Consider the following 24,943-nt stretch of genomic DNA (forward strand, 5'->3'; position numbering starts at 1 on the left):
TATGGAAACCCTATAGGAAAACAAGCATGAATAAACTGGAAAGAGAACAGCGGAAATACATTAAGGGCATCCATATATGTGAAAATCTTAAGTTATTATGAAAGACTAAAATATCTGAACTTGTACAGTGCCTCTTACACATATTTAAGAGGAGATCTTATTCAGGTATATAGGGCATTTAGGGTCAACTACCTCTGGGAATGTTTGGGGTTATCAAAAAGTACTAGAGAATCGTCAGATAACCTATGTAGAAGATTCTATAGGAATGAGAAGTGTACTAATTGGTTCTCTGACAGAGTAGCTGATGCTTAGAACAGACTACCAAATTACATTAAAGCAAGTACTAGTTTATATATTTTTAAGAACAGCCTGGACATTTATTATGGGAGCAAGTGTTTTGGCATATTGGCAAGCTAAAAGGGCTTTAATGCCTGTGCTTGAAACATTTGTATGTATGTATAAGCCTAAATGACAAAAGATATTTTGCATATTGCCCATGAAAAACAGCAAGTCAGATTTTTCTCTTACCATTCTTTGTTCATCTTGATGCAATCCCTTTTCACCTAACTCCATTAACAACTTTGCTTGCTAAACTCTTCATGTTGTGCCTTCTTTATCACTATTTAGCTTTTTACTATTCTTTATATGCCTCCCAGTTGCAGATCCACACACACACACACACACACACACACACACACACACACACAAAAACACCACCCATCCCAGTCATAATTACCATTCTCTAGACAGCAAGCTACAGTTTATTGTGTCAGTAATTTTGGTTTCTGTACCATCCTTAACATTTTCTTATTAAAACCAAATTTTTTTTTGTTCAGCCTGATTCACTTCCTCCATATAACTCATGGCCTTTTAAGATTACTAAGTGGTATTCTTTACCTCCGCAGCCCCCCCCCCCCCAACACTGATTTCAACATCTTCTGGCATTCCTGCCCATGCACACCATTTATCCATTTTCCCTTTCTTAGTAAGAAATACTGTTTCCATTTCATTTCAATGAGTTCCAATAATTAACTCATTTACTGAACATAGTTTTCATGAATAGACCGTCTCAGGACTGTTTTTTTTTCTTTTATATCTGAAATTAAGTTTAACTCATTTAAGTGTTACATTTTTAACTAGTGTAGTTGAGGTTATGTTATGCTTTGTTAGTTTTGTAGTATAGTTATGTTTTATTGTTATTTTAATCTGTTAATGTAGGTACTGTAGACTGAGAAGGAGCAGGAGGATAAGCTGAAAGTCCCATATTCAGTAGCATTTGATACATCTACCAAGACATCTCTTTCCTGACAAACTGCAGAACGATTAATTTCTGAGCATATTGTGGTTGCTGCGAAGAGCACTTTTGGATAACATCAAAGACTGAAACTATACTAATTTCACAAACTTTAATCAAACTTTGACTTAGCAAAGGGGTACATTCCTGTCATGGTAATAGAAACCCAAAAAGCTTGGAGAAATTAAACTGCTACAGAATATTAGGACGCTGGAAGGAAAGAGGGTGTTAGTGCTAGGTCCATACTAATTTCAGATACCAATGTATTTCCTCATGTGTAATCTGGCTAAAAGAACCATTACAACTGAGGAGGTCGTTAATCCTAGAATTTTGAGGGATTTTCCTGCTATACTCAAGAAAACTGATAAAATTGGCCATGATAAGAGATTGTCTTCTTCCTTCCTTATTATATGGAGCCCCTCTCCTAACCAACCTGTCCTCCTCTATCACCTCCAAACTAGAAAACTGCTAGAATAAAATCTCTAAATTTGCCACTAAATCCAAAAATTCTACCCATCATTGTCTTACCCCACAATCCCTGAATTGGCTTGAACTCCCAAACTACCTAGACAACCTCCAACTCACCACTACACATAGACTTGTATTTCACCCAACAAAATGTCCTGCTCTAACTAATCTCCTTCCCCTTTACACACCCAACAGAACTCTCAGATCTGAACACCAGAATTTAACTGCTATCTACAAACTTAAACGTCCCACTGGCCAACTTCTCCTCTCTTACTCACTAGGCAAAAAATGGAATTCCTTTCCTTTCACTCTAAGAACCATACCAAACTCAGAAAAAGTATAGTTTTGTACCTACCATAAATGTAGATGTTTGAGTGTACACCCTGCTGCAGTCATCACACTTGGGTTATCCTGTCATCAGGCGGTCCCGTAGTCGGCCGGAATTCCAAAGTCTTGGTCCGGCGTCAGTTGCTGTCGCTTCTTCCCTGACGTCAGTGCGCCAAGGTTATATATATTGCATCCGACGCCATTTTCTTCAGTTTTTCTTGCCCCAGATGTCAGGTGCCCCCAAAAAGGTGATCAGTAATTGGTACCAAATTAAGCAATATTTGCACAAACACAAAATCCCTCCAGCTATAAGCAAATACATCAGGAAGGTATTGTAGAGATTTAGCCAGTTAGATCAGAGGGGATGGAGGGAGGGTAACCTGGACTGCAGCAGGGTGTACACTCGCACATCTACATTTATGGTAGGTACAAAACTGTACTATGTTCATCATGTTACCCTGCTGCAGTCATCACACTTGGGTAGAATCCCAAAGCTAAGGATGGGTGGAGGAGTCATAGAGGGTTAGAGGAGGCTAGAAGCCCCTGCAGAACTGCAGTGGCAAAGCCAGCTCTAGTCTTAGAGTAAAGTGGTAAGTGATAGTGTTTGGTAAAGGTGTGTACTGAACTCCAAGTTGCAGCTTCCAAAATCTCCTTGGTTGGAACCCCCCTAAGGAGGGCTGTAGATGTAGCTGTTGCCCTGGTAGAGTGGGGCCTAATGGTAGCAGGAACTGGTTTTCCATGATGGGTATAGCAAAAACGAATGCAATGTCCTATCCATTTGGAAATGGTTTGTTTTGATATAGCCTTCCCTTGTGAAGCTGTAGCATGGATGCAAAGAGCTGATCAGATTTTCTGAAAACCTTAGTTTTATCTAAGTAGTAACAAAGTTGCCTGTGAATGTCCAAGGAATGCAGGAGTCTTTCTTCTTTGTTCTGTGGATTTGGGAAGAAGGTGGGTAAGTGGATGGTTTGATTTAAAGCCACACTGGAAACCACCTTAGGCATGAAGGAAGGATTAGTTCGTAGAGAAACTCTGTCTTGATGGAAAATGAGGAAAGGTTCCACTGCCATTAGTGCCTGCAGCTCTGAGACTCTTCTAGCTGAAGTTATTGCTAGCAGCAGGGCAGTCTTCCATGATAGAAACGGAAGATCTGCAGAGAAAGCTGGTTCAAAGGGAGGCAGCGTAAGTTTTTCCAGAACAAAATTGAGATCCCATGTTAGTGTAGGTGCTCTCCTGGGAGGCCTAATGTTTTTTGCCCCTCTGAGGAACTGCCTTAGAAGTGGATGTGAAAATAAGGGTGGATCCGTGTTGTAGTGGGCTGAAATAGCTGATGCATGGATTTTAATGGAAGAAAAAGAAAGTCCTTTGTGCAACATCTCAGTTAAATACTGTAGAATCTGAGGCATGTGAGGCTGAAATGTGTTTTGGCCTTTAGCTTGGTTCCAGGCGCAAAACCTTTGCCATTTGTCCGAGTAGGCCTTCCTGGTGCTGGGCCTCCTAGCTTCCAAAATAACTTCCATAACTGCTTGGGAAAGAGGAGCTGACTGGATGCTTAGGTGATTTGCCATGCAGCCAGATTTAAGGTTTTGAGCTGGCTGTGAAGAATCTGATTGTTTTGCTGTGTGAGCAGATGGGCAATTTGTGGTAAAATCCAAGGTGGACCCTGGGCCATATTCCTCAATAGTGGGTACCAGTGCTGGCGTGGCCAGTCAGGGGCTATGAGTATCAGTCGTGGTCTCTCCTTTCTGACTTTCAGAAGCACCTTTGTGAGGAGAGGCAATGGAGGGAAGGCATAAACTGTCAGGTTTTTCCAACTGAATGAGAGTGCGTCCACTTTCCAAGCTTGATGGTGAAGTGTCCTTGTACAAAATTTTATTAGCTGATAGGTTTGAGAACTGGCAAACAGGTCTATGTCTGGAAGGCCCCATTTTTGAGTTATCATTGCAAATACTTGTGGATCCAGTTTCCACTCGTGGGGATCCATGATGTTTCTGCTGAGGTCGTCTGCCAATGTGTTCTTTTTTCCTGGCAGGAATTGAGCTTGTAACTGAACTTGGTAAGCCAGAGCTGTATTCCACAAGGTCATTGCTTGCCTGCATAGAGGGTAGGAGTGTGTACCCCCTTGTTTGTTTATGTACCACATTACTGTGGTGTTGTCCGTCCTTATTGTAAGTTGACCTGGATGTAATAGATTCTTGAAGGCTGTCAGAGCATTCTGTACAGCTAGCATCTCTTTTTGATTGATGTGCAGATTCCTTTGATCTGCAGTCCATATGCCTTGAATGCACTGCCCTGCCATGTGTGCCCCCCAGGCGTAGTCCGATGCATCTGTTGTCTTGCCTGGCTGGGGGCAAGGTGAAAGGCTGACCCTTGTTGAGGTGACATGCCTGTGACCACCATAGAAACTCCTGTTGTAGGCAGGGAATATTGTGTCCAAGCTGTGGCTGTGTTGAGACCATACGCTTTTTAGGTACCACTGTAATTTCCTCATATGCAGCTTTGCAAATGGTATTAGTAGTATGCAAGATGCCATGAAGCCCAAGGCCTGCAGAATTTTTCTTGCAGGTAGTTGGGTCTTTGTTGCCATTGTTTTGAAATATTGAGTCAGTTGTAGTTGTTTGTCTGGCGTCAGATAAGCCTTCTGGGCCGTTGTATTCAAGCTGGCACCCAGGAATGTCATATTTTGTGAGGGTACTAGTTTTTATTTCTTTTCATTTACTGTGTACCCCAGGCAACTTAGAAGATGTTTTACAAAAGCCAGATGTTGTAAGAGAATGTCCTTGCTTTCTGCTTGGATGAGGCAGTCGTCCAGGTATGGGTATATTTGAATTCCTCTTTGTCTGCAGTATGCAATTAATGGTGCCAGGCATTTTGTGAAGACCCTGGGCGCAGTAGATAAGCCAAAGGGCAGTGCAGAGTATTGGTAATGGGTTGAACCTACAATGAAACGGAGGTATCTTCTGCAACTTTGTCTGATAGGGACATGCAGGTATGCCTCCTTGAGGTCCAACGTTACTAGCCATGCTTTCTTGCCCAACATGGGAAGAAGCTGCTGTAGTGTTAGCATCTTGAATTTGGGTACTTGTAAGAAGGTGTTTAGAATTGAAAGGTCCAGAATTGGTCTCCAGGCATTGTCCTTTCTGGGAACTAGAAAGAGTCTTGAGTAAAATCCTTGGCCTTGCTCTCGTGTAGGTACCAGTTGAATGGCTCTCATGTCCATGAGAGCTGTAATTTGTTTTTGTGCCTCTGACCATTGATTTTGTGGCAGGTTTGGCATTCCTCTTTTTATTGGCAAGGTGTGAAAATGGAATCTGTATCCTCGTGAAATTATGTCTAGGACCCATTTGTCCTTTGTGACAATGTGCCAGTTGTCTGAAAAAAGTGCGAGTTTTCCTACCAAGGGGGCTGCCAAGAGATTGTTGCTTGGCCAGATGAGGTGCAAGTCATTGAGTTTGCCTTCTGGTAGTTTGGGACCTGTCTTCTCCTCCCTTTTGTGTTGCAGTGCCCCATTGTCGAGGTTTGTATTGGGCTTGTGGTTGTCCTCTGCCTCTTGGACGTCTGTATTTACCTATCTGTGGTCTGTCAGTAGCTGGAAAGGACCATTTTTTTGTTGGCCAATTTCTGCTGAAGCGAGGGGGCTGTACCTGTAGAAAATCTTTGACTGTCTGCATAGATTTTGCCTTATCCTCCATTCTCTTTAAGACTTGTTCTGCTTTAACTCCGAAAAGAACATCCTGCTGTAAGGGAGCATCTAGAAGCTTTGCTTTAACATGATCAGGCAGAGTTTGTTCCTTTAACCAAGCATGCCTACGTATAACAGACCCAGTGACAGCTGCTCTGCAGGAAGCCTCCAAAGAATCAAACCCACATTGTAAAGTATGTTTGCCCACCTGTTCAGTTGCATGCAACAGATCCTGCATTTCTTTCAATTCAGACTGTTGAGGGAGTGTGCTCATTTTCTTTTAACTGAGACATTAGAAATTGCTGATATTTTAGCAAGTGAAATTGGCAATTTAGTGCCCTCATAGCTAGAGTGGCTGAGGTGTAAACCTTTTTCCCCCACCTGTCTAGTGCTCTGCAGTCCCTTTCAGAGGGTACAGGATTTTTTGCCATAGAAGCCTTAGCCCCTTTGGGACCCTGGGAGATAGTCTCTGGATCAGCAACAGGGCTTTTATAAAGGAATTTGTGGGAATCAGGCACTCTATAGTATCTGTCAGGTTTGGCTGGAGCAGGAGGCAGAGAATCTGGGTTCAGACTGGATTCTAAGTAAACATCATCCACAATGTCTAAAACTGGGGGGATGGCAAATGGTCTGTGCTGGGGGAGTAAAAGAAACTCTCTGAGCCTTTTCTTTGAGTCAGAGTAGTCCTGACCTTCCCAGTGAAAATGTTCCCTCATAGTGTGTAAAGTTTCCCCAAAGGAGTAGTCTTCAGGAGGAGAAGCTGAGGGAATAGAATCCTCAGCATCAGAATCTTCATAAGGGGAGAAGGAGTAATCTTGGTCCTCAGAGGAGCCTGAGGAAATAGACACTTGATCAGAGGAGGCATAATCTTCCTCTTGTCTAGGCCTTTTGTCGGGTGGGGGTTGGGAACCCCTGATTAAAGAGATCAAATCTTCAGCCATTTTGAGCATCTGTTTCTTAGGCATGGGGCCTTGAAATGGAGACTGAAGTGCAGTCTTTTTAGGTTTAATAGGAGTCTTAAGCTTAGGATACGTTTTTATGGTGAGTGTCATTGGTCTGAAAACGCCTTCAGAAACCGAAGGTGTTTCTGCAGCACCGACATCTCTTTCTGCAGTGTCGGTAGGGGCTAAACAAAATGGCTGCGTCGGCCTAGCACTCTCCGCCAAAAGCTCCAAAGTGGTCTCGGGTTCCAGATCTGCGGTAGACAGGGGCTGCGTCGGAGCCTCGCTGAAGACCGGTGAACCGGAGACCGGTCCAGTTGAGGCCTCGGAGTCTGGCTTGGGTCTAGGCTGCCTGTCCTTATCCTTGCGTTTTTTTGTGCACGCCGGTAGTCGGTTGCTCTGACGGCATAGTGTAGTTAAATTTTCTACCAAAGTAGTGTCGTGTGAAATCAAAGCATCTTTTTATAGTACGCTTATTAAACCTAGCACAAATACGACAACCAGTGACGTTGTGGTCTGGGCCTAGGCAAGGTATGCAGTAAGAATGAAAATCCTTATGAGGTATTTGCTTCCCACAAGAAATACAATTGTTAACTTTTTCTGACATCGGTCTGAGGCAAGAAAAGTTTCCCCAATGGGGTACTTAGCTTTATTGAAGACTTCGGATCTGAAATTCGACTTCGAAAATCTCAGGTGTCGGCCGACCGGCACTTGCGAACTGCTTCTGCTTTGGGTACCGCGCGGCAAGAAAGACTGAAGAAAATGGCGTTGGATGCGATATATATACCCATCATGCACTGACGTCAGGGAAGAAGCATCAGCAACCGACGCCGGACCAAGACTTTGGAATTCCGGCCGACTGCGGGACCGCCTGACGACAGGATAACCCAAGTGTGATGACTGCAGCAGGGTAACACGATGAACATCTTCAAAACCCAGCTTTTCAAACACCAGTCCACTAAATGGAAATGCACCTGCTTTCACCCTACCTAATCCATGCTAAGTTTATGCCCCCAGGGGATTCTCTCTCTGGTTCCTAAGCTCTCTATAACTCTCATAGTTATTTTCCTATGAGTCTATCCAAGCTCTCTACAACTCCTATAGCTACTCTCTCTCTAAGCTCTCGACAACTCCTATAGCTACTTTCACACAACTCAACTTTGTAAATATTGTAAATAGCTCCCTACTTTAAATGTGTATGTAAAGTATGTATCCATATTTACTTAAATGTTTGTATGTAAACTGTTTCCACACCTAATACATAAGAGTGTTTGCTCAAATAAAACTGTATAACCCTTAAATTCACTCACAATTAATTTTGTTAACTATGCATGATACTGAATGTGCTTATTTGTAACTGTTTTATATAAAGTTATCTTTTATACTTTAGTATCACTTGTATCTGAACTGTATAATGCATCTTGGAGCTTTTCTCCCCAGCCTCCACTGAAAATGGGTCATTTCGGCCCAGTGGACTTCCCCAGTAAAAAACTGGAAATAAAATAAAGAAGTCTTGCATGGAGTAAGACAGGCCCTCATTAAAGAACTGTGCAGCAGACAACCCTAGAAAAGTAATGCTCTGAAATGGAGTAAGGGAAGATTTCTTTAGGCTCAGAAGGAATCCTAGGTTTTGTAAAGGTCTTTTACAAATAACAGAATCTTGACATTTTTGAAAATAATCTACAGAAACAGAGCAGTCATTTAAGTAAGGAAGACATGAATGCCTTGGGGTCTGCAAAAAGCAATTACTGGAGCAAGGTACTTTGTAAATAATGTAAACCAGCAACTGAGAATCTTAAATACTGTCTGAAATTTCTGTAAATGGGGATGTGGTGGTATGCAACCTTCATAACCGGAGTCATCATAATGCATAAGGGAGTAATCAGAAGCAAAAGGTAGTGGAGGGTTAGCATCTTGAATTCTGGAATCTTTATATGAAGGTTTAGGGAGGAAAGATCTAAAACCAGTCTCCAAGTCCTTCCCTTTTTTAAGACCAGAAAGATCCATGAGTGAAGTCCTTGCCCTATGAATTTATTTATTTTATTTTTTATTTTAACATTTAACTGGGAAAGTCCGACTTAGAATGTGACAATTTTCAGTGGAGGCCTGGGGAGAAATGCTCCAGACACATGTCTTTGTAACGTGGGTGGAAACTGGAGCACCTGGAGGAAACCCACACGAATGCAGGGAGGATATACAGACTCTGCACAGAAGGAACCCCAGCCAAGAATCGAACCAGAGAACCTCTTGCTGTGAGGCAACAACTATACCGCTGCACCACTGCGCCATCAAAGGATCGGGAACAAGTTTTATGACTCTCTGAAGTAAAATGTGTGAAAGAAAGGGAGGAAACATGAGTATGGTTTTCTGAATGAAGGGGAACTCCTAACCTAGCAGGAAGGAAGTCCTAGTACCATCTGTAACCATTTTTGATGATGTCCATGCAAACATCTGATGTGATCTGGATCCCAACAGGAAAACAAAGAAATAGACTGTTTTTTTTAATGCTGCTGCTTATCATTTTTATTAGACTATTTAGCAGATTTCTTGTACAAAGGACCGAGCTGGATTGATAGCACATTTTATAGTTAGGAATGAGAGACTAAAAAAAAACTGTTTTACTCCTTGTATAAGATGGACTCTTTCATTAAACTTCTACAGCACATCAGACAAAGAAAAGCCAGGTAAAATATCTCTGTCTAGGGGACGCTGACAATTTGTGCCTTAACATCTTCAGGCAAATTCTGGGATTTTAACTAGGCATACATGCACATAACCTATCCAATAGCATCTGCCTTGGAACTGCATCTGCTGTATCATAAGAACATTTCAATGAATGTTTGGTTACCTGAAAGACTAAAGATATTAAAATCAAGAGGGAAGACATAGCTTCTGAAGAAGAAAGGCCTGCTGACACTCTATTAATTTCAGTAAAGGATGCAAGCATGTACTTCACAATATGAGCCTGACAGTTAATTGTACTACAAACGTAGAGGAAGTATAAACATTTCTCCAAATTTATCAAATGCCCTCCCAACCTTATCGGAATGGAGAGGATTAGGGACAGAAAATAGTTTAGATCCAGCATTCTCACCCAAAGAAATAACTGCTGGAATTGCAACAAGATTATGAAAGACAAATTTATGAAAGTGTGGTACCTTGTAAGTCTATCAAGTTTTGCAGAAGCAGAATGTTGACTATCAGGCAAAGTACTGTCAGGATTAAAAGCATCATCTAGACCACCTACTACAGGGGGAATAGCTGATGCTTATGAGTGTTCACCTGTAAAAACTCATAATATCTTTTTGGGTGCCAGAGATTTCATTGACCTCTCACTAGAAAATAATTTTCATTTTAGTAATGGTATCAGTAAAAGAGAATTCCTCTACAGGTGAATCAGAGGAAATATTTTCCTTAGACTCAGACTCCAGGGAATCGGGGTAAGATACTTGAGAGGTGTAGTCTAAAGAAATTTATTCCACATCAAACTAGAAGAAAGAATCAGAAGATCGGAAGGGAACTGGGATCTCTTCCTGTAAAAACATGACTGAAATTTCACCAATACCTAGTTTCAAACAGGACAACTAGTTTGCAGTGGCAAGCACTGTCCCCAGAGTTGCAAACAAAATACTACTGACATTAATTTATATTCTTACTCCAGCTGCCTAATCAAACAAAAAGAGCCCATTGTCATGGATATGAACTTTCTCACTATCTCTGTTATCAGTTTGGTGGATATGGGCATCCTGAGGCAATGTAAAAATTGGCTCATGTTTACTGACTACCAGTTAATTCTCAAACAAAATGATAGGGTATGTGACAGATGTATTTACACAATGTCACTGGAGACAAAGCTCTCACATAAAAGTGCTCCTAATGTCAATAAGGTTCTCAGTAGTACACACTCTGCAAACATCACACACAATTCAACACAGACATAGATGAAGTACACATAACAAAATACCCTCAGCAGCCGCAAATGCACTCTTTCAAAACAATACCCACATCAACACATACAGCAAGAACTCATGGAGCCTCTACTTCTAAGCCCATAAGGCAAGCCACCACACAATTCAACATTCTGGTCACTGGAAACTCCATCGTGAGACACACTGATGTCCCGCTCATCAGGCTGAGTAACAAGAAAGTCACAGTCAGTTGCTTATCAGGGACTAGGATCCGCCAACATTAGGCACGCACTCAGGTCCCTGGACCACAAGTACTAATATGACTCAGCCATAGTCCATGTGGATGTAAATGACCTGAGATGTATCTCCCTAGACTATATGAAGACAGACATCATGGAGATTTTGAAATGTGTGTCCCAGGGTAGTATGGGCCTAGCATTGATCAGCATTTTACCTTCTCCAAGGATGATGCCACAATATGAACAAAGATGATTGACTTTAATAACTGGATTAGTTTCTGGTGTCATTCTAAGGAGGTGCAATATTTGTCAGCATGGAAGGAAATGGTGAACAAACCACGCTGATTTGCCAGGGTAGTCTGCACCTCTTCCCTCTAGGCTTTCAATATTAGCTAAAACATTGCCTTCCCCCATAGTGCCTTTTTAGGCAGTGGCAAACTGAGAGTACTTCTGACATAGTAAATAAAAACCAAGAAAATCTATAGGTATTACTGCTCAATGCCAGGAGTTTAAACAAAAAAGCTCCACTCCCTAGAAGCTCTTTTCACCCTAGAGAATGCTGGTGTCTGTGTGGTCACTGAGACATGGTTTAAAGCAGCAGCAAGCACATTAACAGTGCAAGGTTATAATACCTTCAGACCAGCTACTACACAGACAGGGACTACAAGTGGACATGTCTCGATTTACATCAAAAATAAATATACCTCAAGGCTGGTCAAAGAGGACAATGCACTTGAGCTGCTCCATGTTCAAACCACCATAGACAAAATCCATTACCCCTTCCTTGCAAGTTATAGGTCCCCCTCTATGACCCATGAAACTCATACCATGCATTTTAACTTACTGGAAACCTTCACCATCCAACCCAATACCATATTCATGGGTGACTTTAATTACCCCACTATTAAGTGGAACCATACTGGATCTGGTCTTCACTAATATGGGAGAGTGCGGCACACCCCCTACTGTAATGTTTTCCATAGTAAGGTCAGACCACAAATTGGTCTCCTTTGAAGTAAAAATAAAACCTAGACTCCCAGCTAGCCTTGAAATATTCAGGAACTACTGTAAGTCTAACTTCCTGCTATTAAGTTATAACCTGACAAAATTTCAAGCCCCCATTAACCCTGAGAACACTGCGGCCTATGCAGAACTGTTTACAGAAACCCTATACAAGCATGTTATTAGCTGCATAAAAGCAGATGTACTCATCAGGAAGAAGTACAGAACTAACTCAGAAAGAAGCCAGGAATCACAAATCAAAAAGCTGTATAACAGAAGGAAGAAAAAAATGGCAAAAATTAGGAGGTGCAGCACCCAGCAGGATAAAAGCACTCTCATCAAACTAAACAACTCCAAGGACAAATAATGTCTATCAAAGCCAAATTTGAGGTAAATTAAGCAGCCAAGGACAACCACAAGGGATTCTTTAGCTATGTCCGCAACTTCAAAGGCAATACACAATTTTGTGCAGAGCTCATTGTAAATGGAATGACCTATACTAAGTCAGAAGATATAGTAAACCTACTGGCCAATAAAATCAGCTCCGACTTTACCCCTCTCTCTCCCTCAACCTTCCCTCAGGAAATACCATCAAATATAACTTCCACCGCTATCACTAGGGAAGAGATCCTTAATGCTCTCTCTATAGCCAAGAACACCCCATCAATGGGCTCAGACAATATCCCAGGATGTCTTCTAAATAACATGAAACATGACCTATTAAGCCCTCTGGAATTGCTATTTATCTGTAGCCTCCAAACAGGCTTTGTCCCTCATGAATGGAGAACAGCAACAGTCATCCCTCTGCACAAAGGTGGGCCATCTACAGGCCCTGAAAACTACAAACCCATAAGTCACACTAGTCTTATATCCAAAGCCATAGAAAGAATTATCATGCAAATGTTCAATAATGATATAGTAAAGCTACAGATACTAGACCTAACCCAGTTTGGTTTCATCAAGGGCAGGTCAGGACTACTCAACCTGTTGGACTTCTTTGCACTGAGAAGGTCACCAAAGCAATGGATGAGGGCAAAATGGTTCACACTGCCTACCTTGACCTGGCCAAGGCATTTGCCACAATACCCCACTTGGGCATTGTTGTTAAACACAAGAAGTTAAGTACAAACTTGTATGTCACCTGGTGGACAGCCAACTGACTCACAGACAGGACCCAGGAAGTTAGAACTGGGGAGTCCACCTCTATAAAGAGGCTAGTCACAAATGGAGTCCCTCAGGGATCGGTCTTTGGTCTGCTCCTTTTTTGGCATTTACGTCTCTGAAGTCAAGGCCAATGTCAATGATCTCTGGTTGACTAAATTTGCAGATGATTGCAAATTAGGAGCTGTCACTGAATTCCATACTGACATAAATGTTCTCCAGGAAGGGCTGACACAGACAAACAAATGGTGTCAGAGCCATGGACTAAAACTAAATGCCAAGAAATGCATAACCGTATCCTTTGGGAAGTCATCCACCCCTGGTAACTATCATATTGACAACACAACCCTTAGAGATGACCCAGTACTCAGTGAATTAGGGACACACATAGACAGTAATCTAGCTTTTCCCTATCATGTGTCTATAGTAATGAAGAAATCATTCTATGTTGTGCAACTTATAATCAAAGGTATAGCATCTAGATCCAAGGAAGTCATTGTTCCATTGTATTTGGCATTAATCAGACCTATCATTCAGTACAATGCCCCTTTGGTATGTACCTAACAAGGTTTATCCAATAACTGTAACATCCACAGAGGTTCCTCACTAAAACAATACAGGGTGTAAGTAAAATGTCCTATGCAGACCACCTCAAGGCCCTATCCCTGTATCCTGTCTCCTACAGGCTGTTGAGGTGAGATGCCTGGCATACAGGGCATTGTCAGACCCCACTATGGACGTTCTGTATATCCACAAAACAAACTTCAACAGAATTACCAATTTTAAAGACTTAAACCTTGCCTGTGATATAAATAGGACTTACTGGAGAAACACATGTATCACAGAGACTACCCGTCTGTGCAACAGACCCACCATCCATGTGAAACAGAGTTTCTTCCCAACCGAATTCAAGTGAAAGTGAGATAACTGGATGAGGAACAGGAAATTCATCCCTGGTTTGGCCCCTATGTCTCTAATGGACACCGGCAAGCTGTACATGGTTTATCTCCCAGGCACTTGCTAGTAAATGTTTCATCTCTCAAGCCCCTGTTTACACTTACAGAGGGTACCAGAACTTGTCAGAGATTTGGGATGCATGGCTAGGCTTAAAAAGGCCCCCATGGTCATTAGCCTAGTAAACACCTATGAACCTGTGAATAACAGGGTCTATAGTATAACACCATAGAGGCATTTAAGCGAATGCCTCTTCATCAACACGTAAAGACCAAATGCACTAAAGCGCGAATGGTCAAAACACTGAATTCTTTCCCTGGGAAAGAATTCGCTTGCATGAACACACATACACACACACACACACACACACACACACACTTACAAACATAACTGACCCCCCCCCCCCCACACCCACCTAACTAAATATACCAACTCCAAGACTGCACTACAGTGGAGAAAAGGGCAACACTGTGTAGTTGGCCAACTACATCTTTGCCCTGTAAAGTATTCATTGAATCGCTTAAATGCATTTCGATGAATACGTATCGCTCATTTGGTGTTCGATATTACGTTTCGACATTTTTAATATAGACCCAAATAATAAGAGGTAAAAGAAGCAGATTGAAAAGATTAAAATATCTTAAAAAGGCCCTTGCCGAGAGAAAAACTCTTCCTTAGATTCTCTGGAAGAAGTAGTAGAGGGTGGAATGGCTTTTTTAATTTTTGAGACTTCTTTCCTGAGGTTTCAGAAGGAGTTAACTCAGATGTATGAAGAATGGACCAAAGGCTGACTACCTCATTCCTCTTCTGAACCTGAGTGCTAATGTTCGGATCCTACAAACATGGTTCTCCCTTCTCAGAAGGAATTGTATGTCCAGCCACTGAGGACATGCCATCCTTCCAACCATTAGCGGTGTCCCTTGAAGAATCACCAGAGGGGTCAAGAGTAGGAGATGCATGGTCTGAGGACTTCAAAATGGCCACAACAGATACCTCCATAAAAGACTAGGAGAGAGACATAGGAAAAAAAGGCCACTTCAGTCACCTCTTTCAAAGTCTTACATTTTTTTAGGAACCAGAGGGTGATGTCCAAGGAAGCAGTGCCTGGCTTAGTCATTGTTTTAGTCAAAATATTATGACATTATAACCTGCTTCTAATAGTTCTAGGGGTGAAAGAATGACAGATGCTGCAAGCATTACTTTTGTGATCTTCCCCAAAGGAGGCCATGTGCCTCTAGACAAAATCTGCTGCCATACAGAACTTCCCTATTCTTTTAGACTTTAAAAACATTGTTTTTGTAAAAAATGGAAGGAAAATTCCCCCTCAGGGTACTCCTCTTCCTACAAATTTCAATCTCAGAGCTGAACACCTCTTCTTCTCTTTCGGCTTTTCCCGTTAGGGGTCACCACAGCGGATCATCTGTTTCCATTTCTTCCTGTCCTCTGCATATTTCTCTGTCACACCAACCACCTGCATGTCCTCTCTCACCACATCCATAAACCTCATCTTAGGCCTTCCTCTTTTCCTCTTACCTGGCAGCTCCATCCTTAGCATCCTTTTCTCAATAATACCCATCATCCCCTCCTCAGCACATGTCCAAACCAACGCAATCTCGCCTCTCTGGCTTTGTCTCCAAAGAGTCCACCCTGAGCTGACCCTCTAATATAATGATTCCTAATCCTGTCCATCCTTGTGACACTACTGCAAATCTTAACATCTTTAACTCTGCCACTTCCAGCTCTGACTCCTACCTTTTTGTCAATGCCACTGTCTCCAACCTATACAACATAGCTGGCCTCACTACCCTCTTGTAGACCTTCCCTTTCACTCTTACTGGTACCCGTCTGTCACAAATCACTCCTGACACTCTTCTCCACCCATTCCACCCTGCCTGTAGTCTCTTCTTCACCTCTCTTCCACACTCACCATTACTCTGAACTGTTGATCCCAAGTACTTAAACTCATCCACCTTCGCCAGCTCTACTCCCTGAATCCTCACCATTCCTTTATCCTCCCTCTCATTCACACAAACATATTCTGTCTTAGTCCTGCTGACCTTCATTCCTCTCCTCTCTAGAGCATATCTCCACCTCTCCAGGGTCTCCTCAACCTGGTCCCTACTCTCACTACAGATCACAATGTCATCTGCAAACATTATAATCCATGGGGCCTCCTGTCTGACCTCGTCTGTCAACCTGTCCATCACCATTGCAAATAAGAAAGGGCTCAGAGCTTATCCTTGATGTAATCCCACCTTCACCTTAAATGGATTTGTCACTCCCACTGCAGACTTCACCACTTTCACACTACCCTCGTACATATCCTGTACCACTCTTACATACTTCTCTGCCATTCCTGACTTCCTCACCCAATACCACAAATCCTCTCTAGGCACCCTATCATATGCTTTCTCCCAGTCCACAAAGACACAATGCAGCTCCTTCTGACCTTCTCTAAATTTCTCCATCAACACTCTCAGAGCAAACATCCCAACTGTAGTGCTCTTTCCTGGCATGAAACCATACTGCTGATCGCTAATCACCACCTTTCCCATAACTTCAAGCTGTGACTGATCAGTTTTATCCGTCTGTAGTTACTACAACTCTGCACATCACCCTTATTCTTAAAAATAGGTACCAAAACACTTTTTCTCCACTCCTCAGGCATCCTCTGACTTTCTAAGATTTAGTTAAACAATCTGGTTAAAAACTCCCCTGCCACTTCTCATAAGCACCTCCATGCTTCCACTGATATGTAATCTGGACCACCAGCCTTTCCATTCTTCATCCTCTTCATAGCTGTCTGTACTTCCTCCTTGCTAATCTGTTTCACTTCCCGATTCACTATCCCCACATCATCCAACCTTCTCTCTCTCTCATTCTCTTCATTCATCAGCCCCTCAAAGTACTATTTGCATCTGCTCAACACACTCTGCTCGCTTGTTAGTACGTTTCCCTCACTATCCTTTATCACCCTTATCTGCTGCACATCTTTCCCAGCTTGGTCCCTCTGTCTAGCCAATTGGTACAGGTCCTTTTCTCCCTCTTTAGTGTCCAACCTTTCATACAACTCTCCATATGCCTTACCCTTAGCCTTCGCCACCTCTCTCTCTGCCATGCTCCTCATACTCCTGTCTACTTTCTTCATCTCTCTAACAATCCCACTGCTTCACTAGCCTCTTCCTCTGTATACTCTCCTGTACTTCCTCATTCCACCACCACGTCTCCTTGTCGTCCTTCCTCTGTCTAGATGTCACATCAAGCACCTTTCTAGCTGTCTCCCTTACCATCTCTGCTGTAGTTACCCAGCTATTCGATAACTCTTCACTGCCCCCCAGTGCCTGTTTTAACTCTTCCCTGAACTCCACCTCACAATCACCCTTTTTCAACTTCCACCATTTGATCCTTGACACTGCTCTCACACTTGTCCTCCTCTTCTTGATCACCAGCCATCATCCTACAGACCACCATTCTATGCTGCCTAACTACACTTTCCCCTGTCACCACTTTACAGTCTCCAATCTCCTTCAGACTGGTCCTCCTGCATAGGATATAATCCACCTGTATGCATCTTCCTCCACTCTTGTACATCACCCTATGCTCCTCCCTCTTCTTAAAATATGTATTCACCACAGCCATGTCCATCCTTTTCACAAAATCCACTACCATCTGACCTTCTGCATTCCTCTCCTTAACACCATACCTGCCCATTACTTCCTCATCCCCTCTGTTCCCTTCACCAACATGCTCAATGAAATCCGCTCCAATCACCAGTCTCTACCCTTGGGTACACTCACCACCATTTCATCCAAATCACTCCAAAATTTTTCTTTCTCATCCATCGCACACCCAACTTGTGGAGCATATGCACTAACAACATTCATCATTACACCATCAATTTCCAGCTTCATAAACATAACTCTATCTGACACTCTTTTCACCTCCAACACACTCTTGGCATACTGTTCCTTCAGGATAGCCCCTACCCCATTTTTCCTCCCATTCACACCATGATAGAACAATATGAACCCTCCTCCTATACACCTGTCCTTACTCCCCTTCCATCTGGTCTCTTGCACACACAATATATCAACCTTCCTTCTCTCCATCATATCAGCTAGCTCTCTCCCTATACCAGTCATACTGCCAACATTCAAAGTTCCTAGCCTCACTACTGCACTCCTAACCCTCCTCCTCTCTTTCTGCTTTCGGGCATGCCTTCTCCCTCTTCTTCTCCTTTGGCCAACAGTAGCCCAATTTCCGCCAGTACCCTGTTAGCTAACTGTACTGGTGGCGGTCGTTGTTAACCCGGGCCTTGACCGATCCAGTATGGAAATCTGTATTGTTGTCTGCATATGTTATTTGGCAGAAGTTTTACACAGGATGTCCTTCCTGATGTAACCCTCCCCATTTATCCATGCTTGGGTCCGGCACGAAGAAATGCACTGGCTTGTGCACCCCCCCAGTGGCTGGGCTCAGAATTGAGCACTGAACTACCCAAAATGCATAAAAAACAACATCTAACTGAATCTTCTAACTTTAAGAAAGCTCTTGAGTTTTTGATCCTGTATTTCTGCCTTTAATGTACTGCATTCTCATGCTCCTTTGAATATATGTTGGGTGCGGAAGTAGCCAAAAGACTTTTGTATTCTGGATGGGCATCCAGTCCTTGGCAGGATATGTCCTATATAGCTATAAGCTGCTGCAACAGTGATCTAATAATAGAAATCAACATTTTTTCCATCAACATACATTTCCAGAACAATTCAAAGTGTGAGACTCTAATGGCTGCTATTAACTTATTGACTATAATCCTTAGTGATTTACCAGAAAATCAAAAAAATTATGAAGGACAAGGCAAAACCATGAGGCAAAATCAGGAACAACTGAGAGGTATGTTTAGAATCAAGATGTAAACAATTCCAGTCAAACTTTTTCCAGTTATGTTCCTGACATACAATTACAGCTGCTACAACAGCACAGCACGGCAGTACCATCACTGTCTCCATGGACACTTCTGAGCTGGATTTATAGTAGTATCAGCAAACCTAAGACTATTATGCCAGTCAGATTGTATGAAACACAGACGAAATGCAAAAATGAGTATTCATATTTTCCTGACTTCCTGAACTACTTTGCTTACTCTTTATGTACAACAGCAAACAGTGATGATAAACAAAAGGTATGCACAAGGTTATGGAGATATTCTTGAATAATCTACAATTTTTTTGTAACTGCAGTCTATGCATTGCTTGTGTGCTTCCTTCACTAGCCATACAATGTCTAACACATTCATGTCTCTTTGTATACTACATGCTGATGGCATGTGATATACTATGGTGACTGCACCTCTGCTGCTATTTGATCAAACCTGAAAGGAAATTGTGTCAATTTACTATGCCTGTTCTGTAAAACAAAATGAACAAACAATTTATTTACATGCAAAGGCAAGCATCTTTTCAATAAAGTAATTATATGGAATTGCAACTAACTTTTCTGACCAACAAATGTAAACCAGACAAAAATGTTTACCTGTTAGAGTGGTATTCCAGACCTCCAACTTCTTTACTAGCTTGAAGAAGATCAAGAATTCCAGCAGAAGTACTGTTTTCTTGATTTACTTTGGAATTCTTCTCTGGCTTTGCATCTGTATCAATATGAAGGGAATCTTCATCTGTTGTATCATCACTCTTGCACAAAAAAAGATAAATATTACATTAAAATGTATTCTACATGCAGTGCAGTAAGCACCTAAAATATATACTATGCACAATGCACTGAACGCCTTAGTACACTTTGCTGTCAGACTTTTTTATTATAGAAGAACTGAACACAACCAACATAATCACTTTATGTATTGTAAAAATCTCTGAGAAGTATTTTTTTCTTTAGACTTTCACGAGTGTCCCAGGTCTAGTCTGTGTCAAACTCCGACTGTAATGTTCCTCATCAAACTGCTGTTCTAAAGCCTGCAAAAACTGAAAGAAGTATATACTATGGGAAATTAAATCCCTTTCTTTACTGTGATGAACTACATTAGCAAACAAGTCAGAATGGACATATCAACAAAACTGCAGTATGCAGATGATGTGGCATTACAGATACAGTCTGAATAAGAACTTTAGCAAATGACTGGGGAATGGAATGAAAAACTGAAGGCACACAGTATGAAAAACTGAGTAGAGTTAAGACAACTGTAATGGCAGCAAATGGGGAAAATCAGAAGAAGCTGAAAATTGAGACAGAAGGAACAGATTAACAGCTTCAAGTATCTGCAAGGGATGGCTGAGGAGAAGGGAAGTCTGAATGAGGAGGTCAAAGCTAGAGTCAGAGGGGCTGCAGCCAACTGGCACCAAGAGTCAGGGTTAGTGTGTGAAGGAAGAATGCCAAAGAAGCTGAAACATAAGCTGAACAAAAGAGGGAGTACATTTTTAATGTAAATGGCATTAAGCTGAATACAAAACAGCAAAACTCCAAAAGCTGAAAAACTTGGCACACGTTCTATGTGGGGAGCAAGCTCCCCTGTACCCCCAAACCACCTGCTAATTATATATACCAACTTCAAGATTGCATTACAGTGTGAAAAGGACAAATTCCCAGACCCTTCTACACTGCGATCTTGTCAAATTCCTGTTTTCATCATTTTGTGTTTGGTATAATGCCATTTGGCATTATAAACGTCTCCCACAAAACAATGTTACAAAGACAAATACTCTACTGTATGGTACAGAAACCTGGGCAATGAAGGCAGGCCAGTTTCAGAACCTATAATTGGCAGAGACAAAGTGCCTGAAATGGGTGATAGAATGTACACAGTGAGACAGACAAAGAAATGAGGACTTCAGAGCAGAAGCCAAAGTAGCACCAATTGCAGCGAAGGTCAAAAGAACAGATTAAGGTGGTTTGAGCACATGTGCAGGAAAGTAGAAGACAATCTGATGATGAATATTTGGGACAGAAAAGAAGAAGGCCCTCTCTTACTACTTGGCATATATTTCTTAGACCTACAGGCCAACACTTCTGGACTATGGTTAACTAAGTTTGCAGATGACCATAAATTGGGTGTTATTATTTGATCTACACCTGAATCACAATTGCTCCAACAAGGGCCATGTTAAAAAATTGTGCAAGGACAACGGTCTAAAATTAAATGTAAAAAATGTAGAACAGTTAATTTCGGTAAACAAAACAGTTTCACATACTGCATAGAAGATGCACTCCTCCAATCAGACACTGTTGTAAGGGATATGGGTACTCCCGTTGGTAATCCCTTATCATTTGACCATCATGTCTCCACAGTAGTTCAAAAAGCCTTTTATCTAGACCATCCAGTTTCCAAAAGACACAAAGAATTCTTAATTCCTCTTTACTCATATCTTATCAGACACATTTTTGAATATAATGCACCTTTGGCATGTATTTACCTAAACATATTACACAACTTGACAGACCTCAGAGATTCATAACTAAAAATATCAGTGGCTTCACAGTCTTGTTTATTAGGAGAGACTGGCAGCCCTTTCTCTGTACTCAGTCTCTCACAGACTCCTTTGTGGAGATCTACATCTAGCATTTCATGCCATGCAAGATCCAACCCTATTTCATCTCCAATTCTTTGCAGAACTAACGGTACATGAAATACTCTGTTAAAATAACTAAACTTTCACCAGCAGACAAATAAGAAATGCTGACGTGATAGATTCATATCCCAATGTATCACTCACCTCTGGAACAAACTTTTACTACATGTTAAGCTGAGTACCACCATTGCACCTTCAAAGTAAACCTAGATAATTGGATGGACAGCCTCAAATTCTCTCCAGGCCATTTTTATCTTGCCCTCCTTGAGGCTATTGGGAAATTTTGAATAAAGTATGTTAAGTTGTCTATCTTGCCTTCATTCTTGCTGGTTGGGTTTGGAGCCGATCCTCGGCTCTGACTCGGCCATCTTCAAAAGCTCGAGAGCTGCTTACTGGCCCGAGGCCACCCTATATCCCATGATGCCTGGCGCTAGATACCCAGATCTCGTTTGCCGCTTCTGCTGTGAGGTTGTTCTACTGGCTCATGTCATATAAAACGTTATTATTGTATTTTCCTTGTCAAAACTGTCAGTTTTAGTGTAGAATTAGTCGTTAGATTAGACTGTATTATTGTAGTTAGTTTTTCTCTAGTTTCCGATTACTTCGCCCCAAGAAACTCATTTAAGTTAGAGAGTTTCCCCTCACCCCTTCTCTCCCTTTCCTTACCTCAGAAAGGTTTTCCGTTTTAGTTAGAGAATAACCTTTTCTTTTTATATTCCTTAAAAAAAAAAAAAAATATATATATATATATATATATATATATATATATATATATATATGATAATTTCCTTAGTATCACTGTTAGTGTTTAGTGATAGTTATCTATAGTTTGTAGTACTGCTTGTAGTTATTTGGTTGTGGTAACTGTAGTCTGCAATTTTTAGTGGTTAGTACTTAACCTTTTGTGTGTGTTTCTTGTCCTTGGTTTTCTTCCAGGATGTCCAAGGATCCTAAACCATCCAGATTCAAGAAGTGTGACTCATGCTGTCAGAAGATGTCTGTGACAGATGGTCACACTTCTTGTGTTTATTGTCTGGGTGCCGTGCACCTGCAGGACTCTTGCTCGATTTGCCATGCTTTCAGTCCAAGAGTCCTGCAGGAGCGCAAAAACAAATTGATTCTGAGGGGTTTGTTTAAACCTCAAGATTCACCGGCAAAGGCTTAGCCCGTCAAATCTTCCAGGCCACCTAAACCTTCGGCTCCCAGTTCGGAGCCGTCGTTGGTTGAAGCCATACAATCCATTTCTGCTCCGGCTGGAACCGATGTTCCTCCCTCCCAGTCGGCTCCGACACGTTCCTTGGAGCTGTCTGAGGGTCAAAAAAGATCCAGGTCTCCTTCTCTGGAGTCGATACATTCGGCTCCGAAGTCGCCACTGCTCCAATCGGAGCGTAGTCATCGCTCATCCCACTCTTCTCGGTCCTCTAGACTTTCGGACCATGACTTTGAAAGAGTGGCCAGTAGGCTGTTAAAATCGCAGGCCCTAGCCAAAATGTTATCCAGCCCCCCTCATCAGGTGTCGGCTCCATCCACAGCTGTAAATATTCCTCCTCCGACTCGTCCTATGAGCTCGGAGCCGGAGTTCGTTGGGGTCCGAGTCGTGGAACCGTCGGCTCCGATACCCTCTCCTTCGGTTCCATCGTCGGCTCCGATCCCTTCCATGGTACCTTCCCTGGAGGGATCTGGGCGCCAAGACTCCCTCATTAGCTCCGAGGGGGCGAGTGGCATCGGACCCTTGTCCAACCCCGCTCTCCCACTCGGGGATTCGGCTCAGGTGAACTCGGCTCCCACATGTGCCTCGGAGCCGCCCCCCTCAGTGCGGGGAGGGGTTCTGGTTTCTTCAGTACCGGAGCCCTCTCTGCGTCTGGGTAGGGATGCCTTCGAGGTGATGGGAAGTGTACTGGCCCCCGAGCCAGTCCCACGATCTACCCCATTGGCTTCTCCCCATAGGGTGCCTGCGTCAGCCTCTTCCCCTCTTCCAGACCACAAGCGTGGGGGTCCAGCACTCCAGGACACCCCCTTGGGTGTATCCCCCTCTTCCGAGGCCTCCCCTGATCATTCAGAGGAGCCACCTCACAAGAGGAAATGCAAGAGGAAGCATGTTGACTCCCCCGAGTCTATCACATCAGATACCAACTTAGAGGAGTCGGAAGGGTCCCCAAGATCCCCCTCTGAAGATGTCTCATTCTCAGACATCCTTGAGATGCTTAGGCAGAGGGGGAACTGGACTGCCCTAAGCCCTTCCGAGGATGGGTCGGTATTCATAGACACGTTTGGATCCCGACCTTCCACCTCCTGGGTGTCTCTGCCTTTCGACCCACTGATGTCTGGGGTGGCTCGGAAGGCGTGGACGGCTCCAGACACAGTGGAACTGACCCCTAGAAGACCTGCCAAATTCATTACTGCACTGCAGGACAGACAGTTCTTGACCAAAGGTGTCCCCATTGATGCCATGGTGATAGCGGCGGCCACAAAGAAGGAGTTGGCTGAAACTTCTTCATCTGTCCATCCCCCTAACAAGGAGTCCAGGACAATGAACAGATATGGGAAGCGGATGTTCTCTTCAGCAACCTTTCCCATGCGGTACCTGAATTACTGTGCCACTTTACCCATCTTCAGAGGGATCTCCTGAAAGAGCTTGGAGATACCCTTCAAGATCCATCAGCTGAGGGGGCCCAGGCTAAGGCAGCCTCCCAGCTGGCGACTCTTAATTCAGTGGTAAACTCCTCCATGAGGCTCATTTCGTATGCAGCCGATGGTGCGAGTAGAGCCGCAGGCACAGGCGTGGCCCTAAGGAGGCATGCTTGGATGCAGCTATGCAACCTTGCGGAACCTTTCAGAGCATCTTTCACCAATACCCCTTTCGATGGTTCCTCTCTCTTTGGATCACAGCTGAAGGATACCCTTACCAGGTGTGAGCAGGAAGGCAAGACTCTCTCTGCTGTAGGAGTCTGTTTTTCCACTAAGTCCAGACCATATCCTAAGGGTCAGAAAAGTGGAAAGATGTGGTTCAGGAAATCCCAAGGAGCTTTGCCGGACACACGTGGTGAGTTCCCATCCAGGGGCAGAGGAGGGAACAATAACAGACGCGGCCCTCATGGCAGAGGAGGTCCGCAAAATCAGGGCAGCAGAGAATCCTTCTCTGAGAAGCCCTTCCAGCATCCCTGAAGGGTTGCCCACCTCTGGAGGCAGTCGGGGGAAGATTATCGCTGTACCCAAGTGCCTGGCAAGACATAACACAAGACAAATGGGTACAGTCTGTCATATCCGGAGGCTACAGAATTCCCTTTGTTCGTGCCCCCTTAAGATCAAACAAGTCCCTTCCAGACATTCCACCCAATCTAAGGGACCAAGCAGTTCAAGAAGTCTCACAACTGCTAAGAAAAAGGG

The 24,943-nt window shown here is 43.0% G+C and overlaps 1 protein-coding gene across 5 annotated transcripts in view; it reads right to left on the minus strand.

Moving 5' to 3' along the window:
• Positions 1 to 24,943, minus strand: part of PHF2 (PHD finger protein 2) — a 3,400,138-nt gene that overhangs the window by 715,366 nt on the left and 2,659,829 nt on the right. For all 5 annotated transcript variants that reach the window (XM_044078128.1, XM_044078127.1, XM_044078125.1 and 2 more), the window contains exon 18: positions 19,509 to 19,666. In XM_044078128.1, the coding sequence (XP_043934063.1) occupies positions 19,509 to 19,666 (158 nt within the window). The remainder of the gene's footprint in view (positions 1 to 19,508; positions 19,667 to 24,943) is intronic.

Source organism: Protopterus annectens, chromosome 7.part0 (assembly GCF_019279795.1).
Source record: "Protopterus annectens isolate FY-2018-M chromosome 7.part0, PAN1.0, whole genome shotgun sequence".
Taxonomy (NCBI): Eukaryota; Metazoa; Chordata; order Ceratodontiformes; family Protopteridae; genus Protopterus; species Protopterus annectens.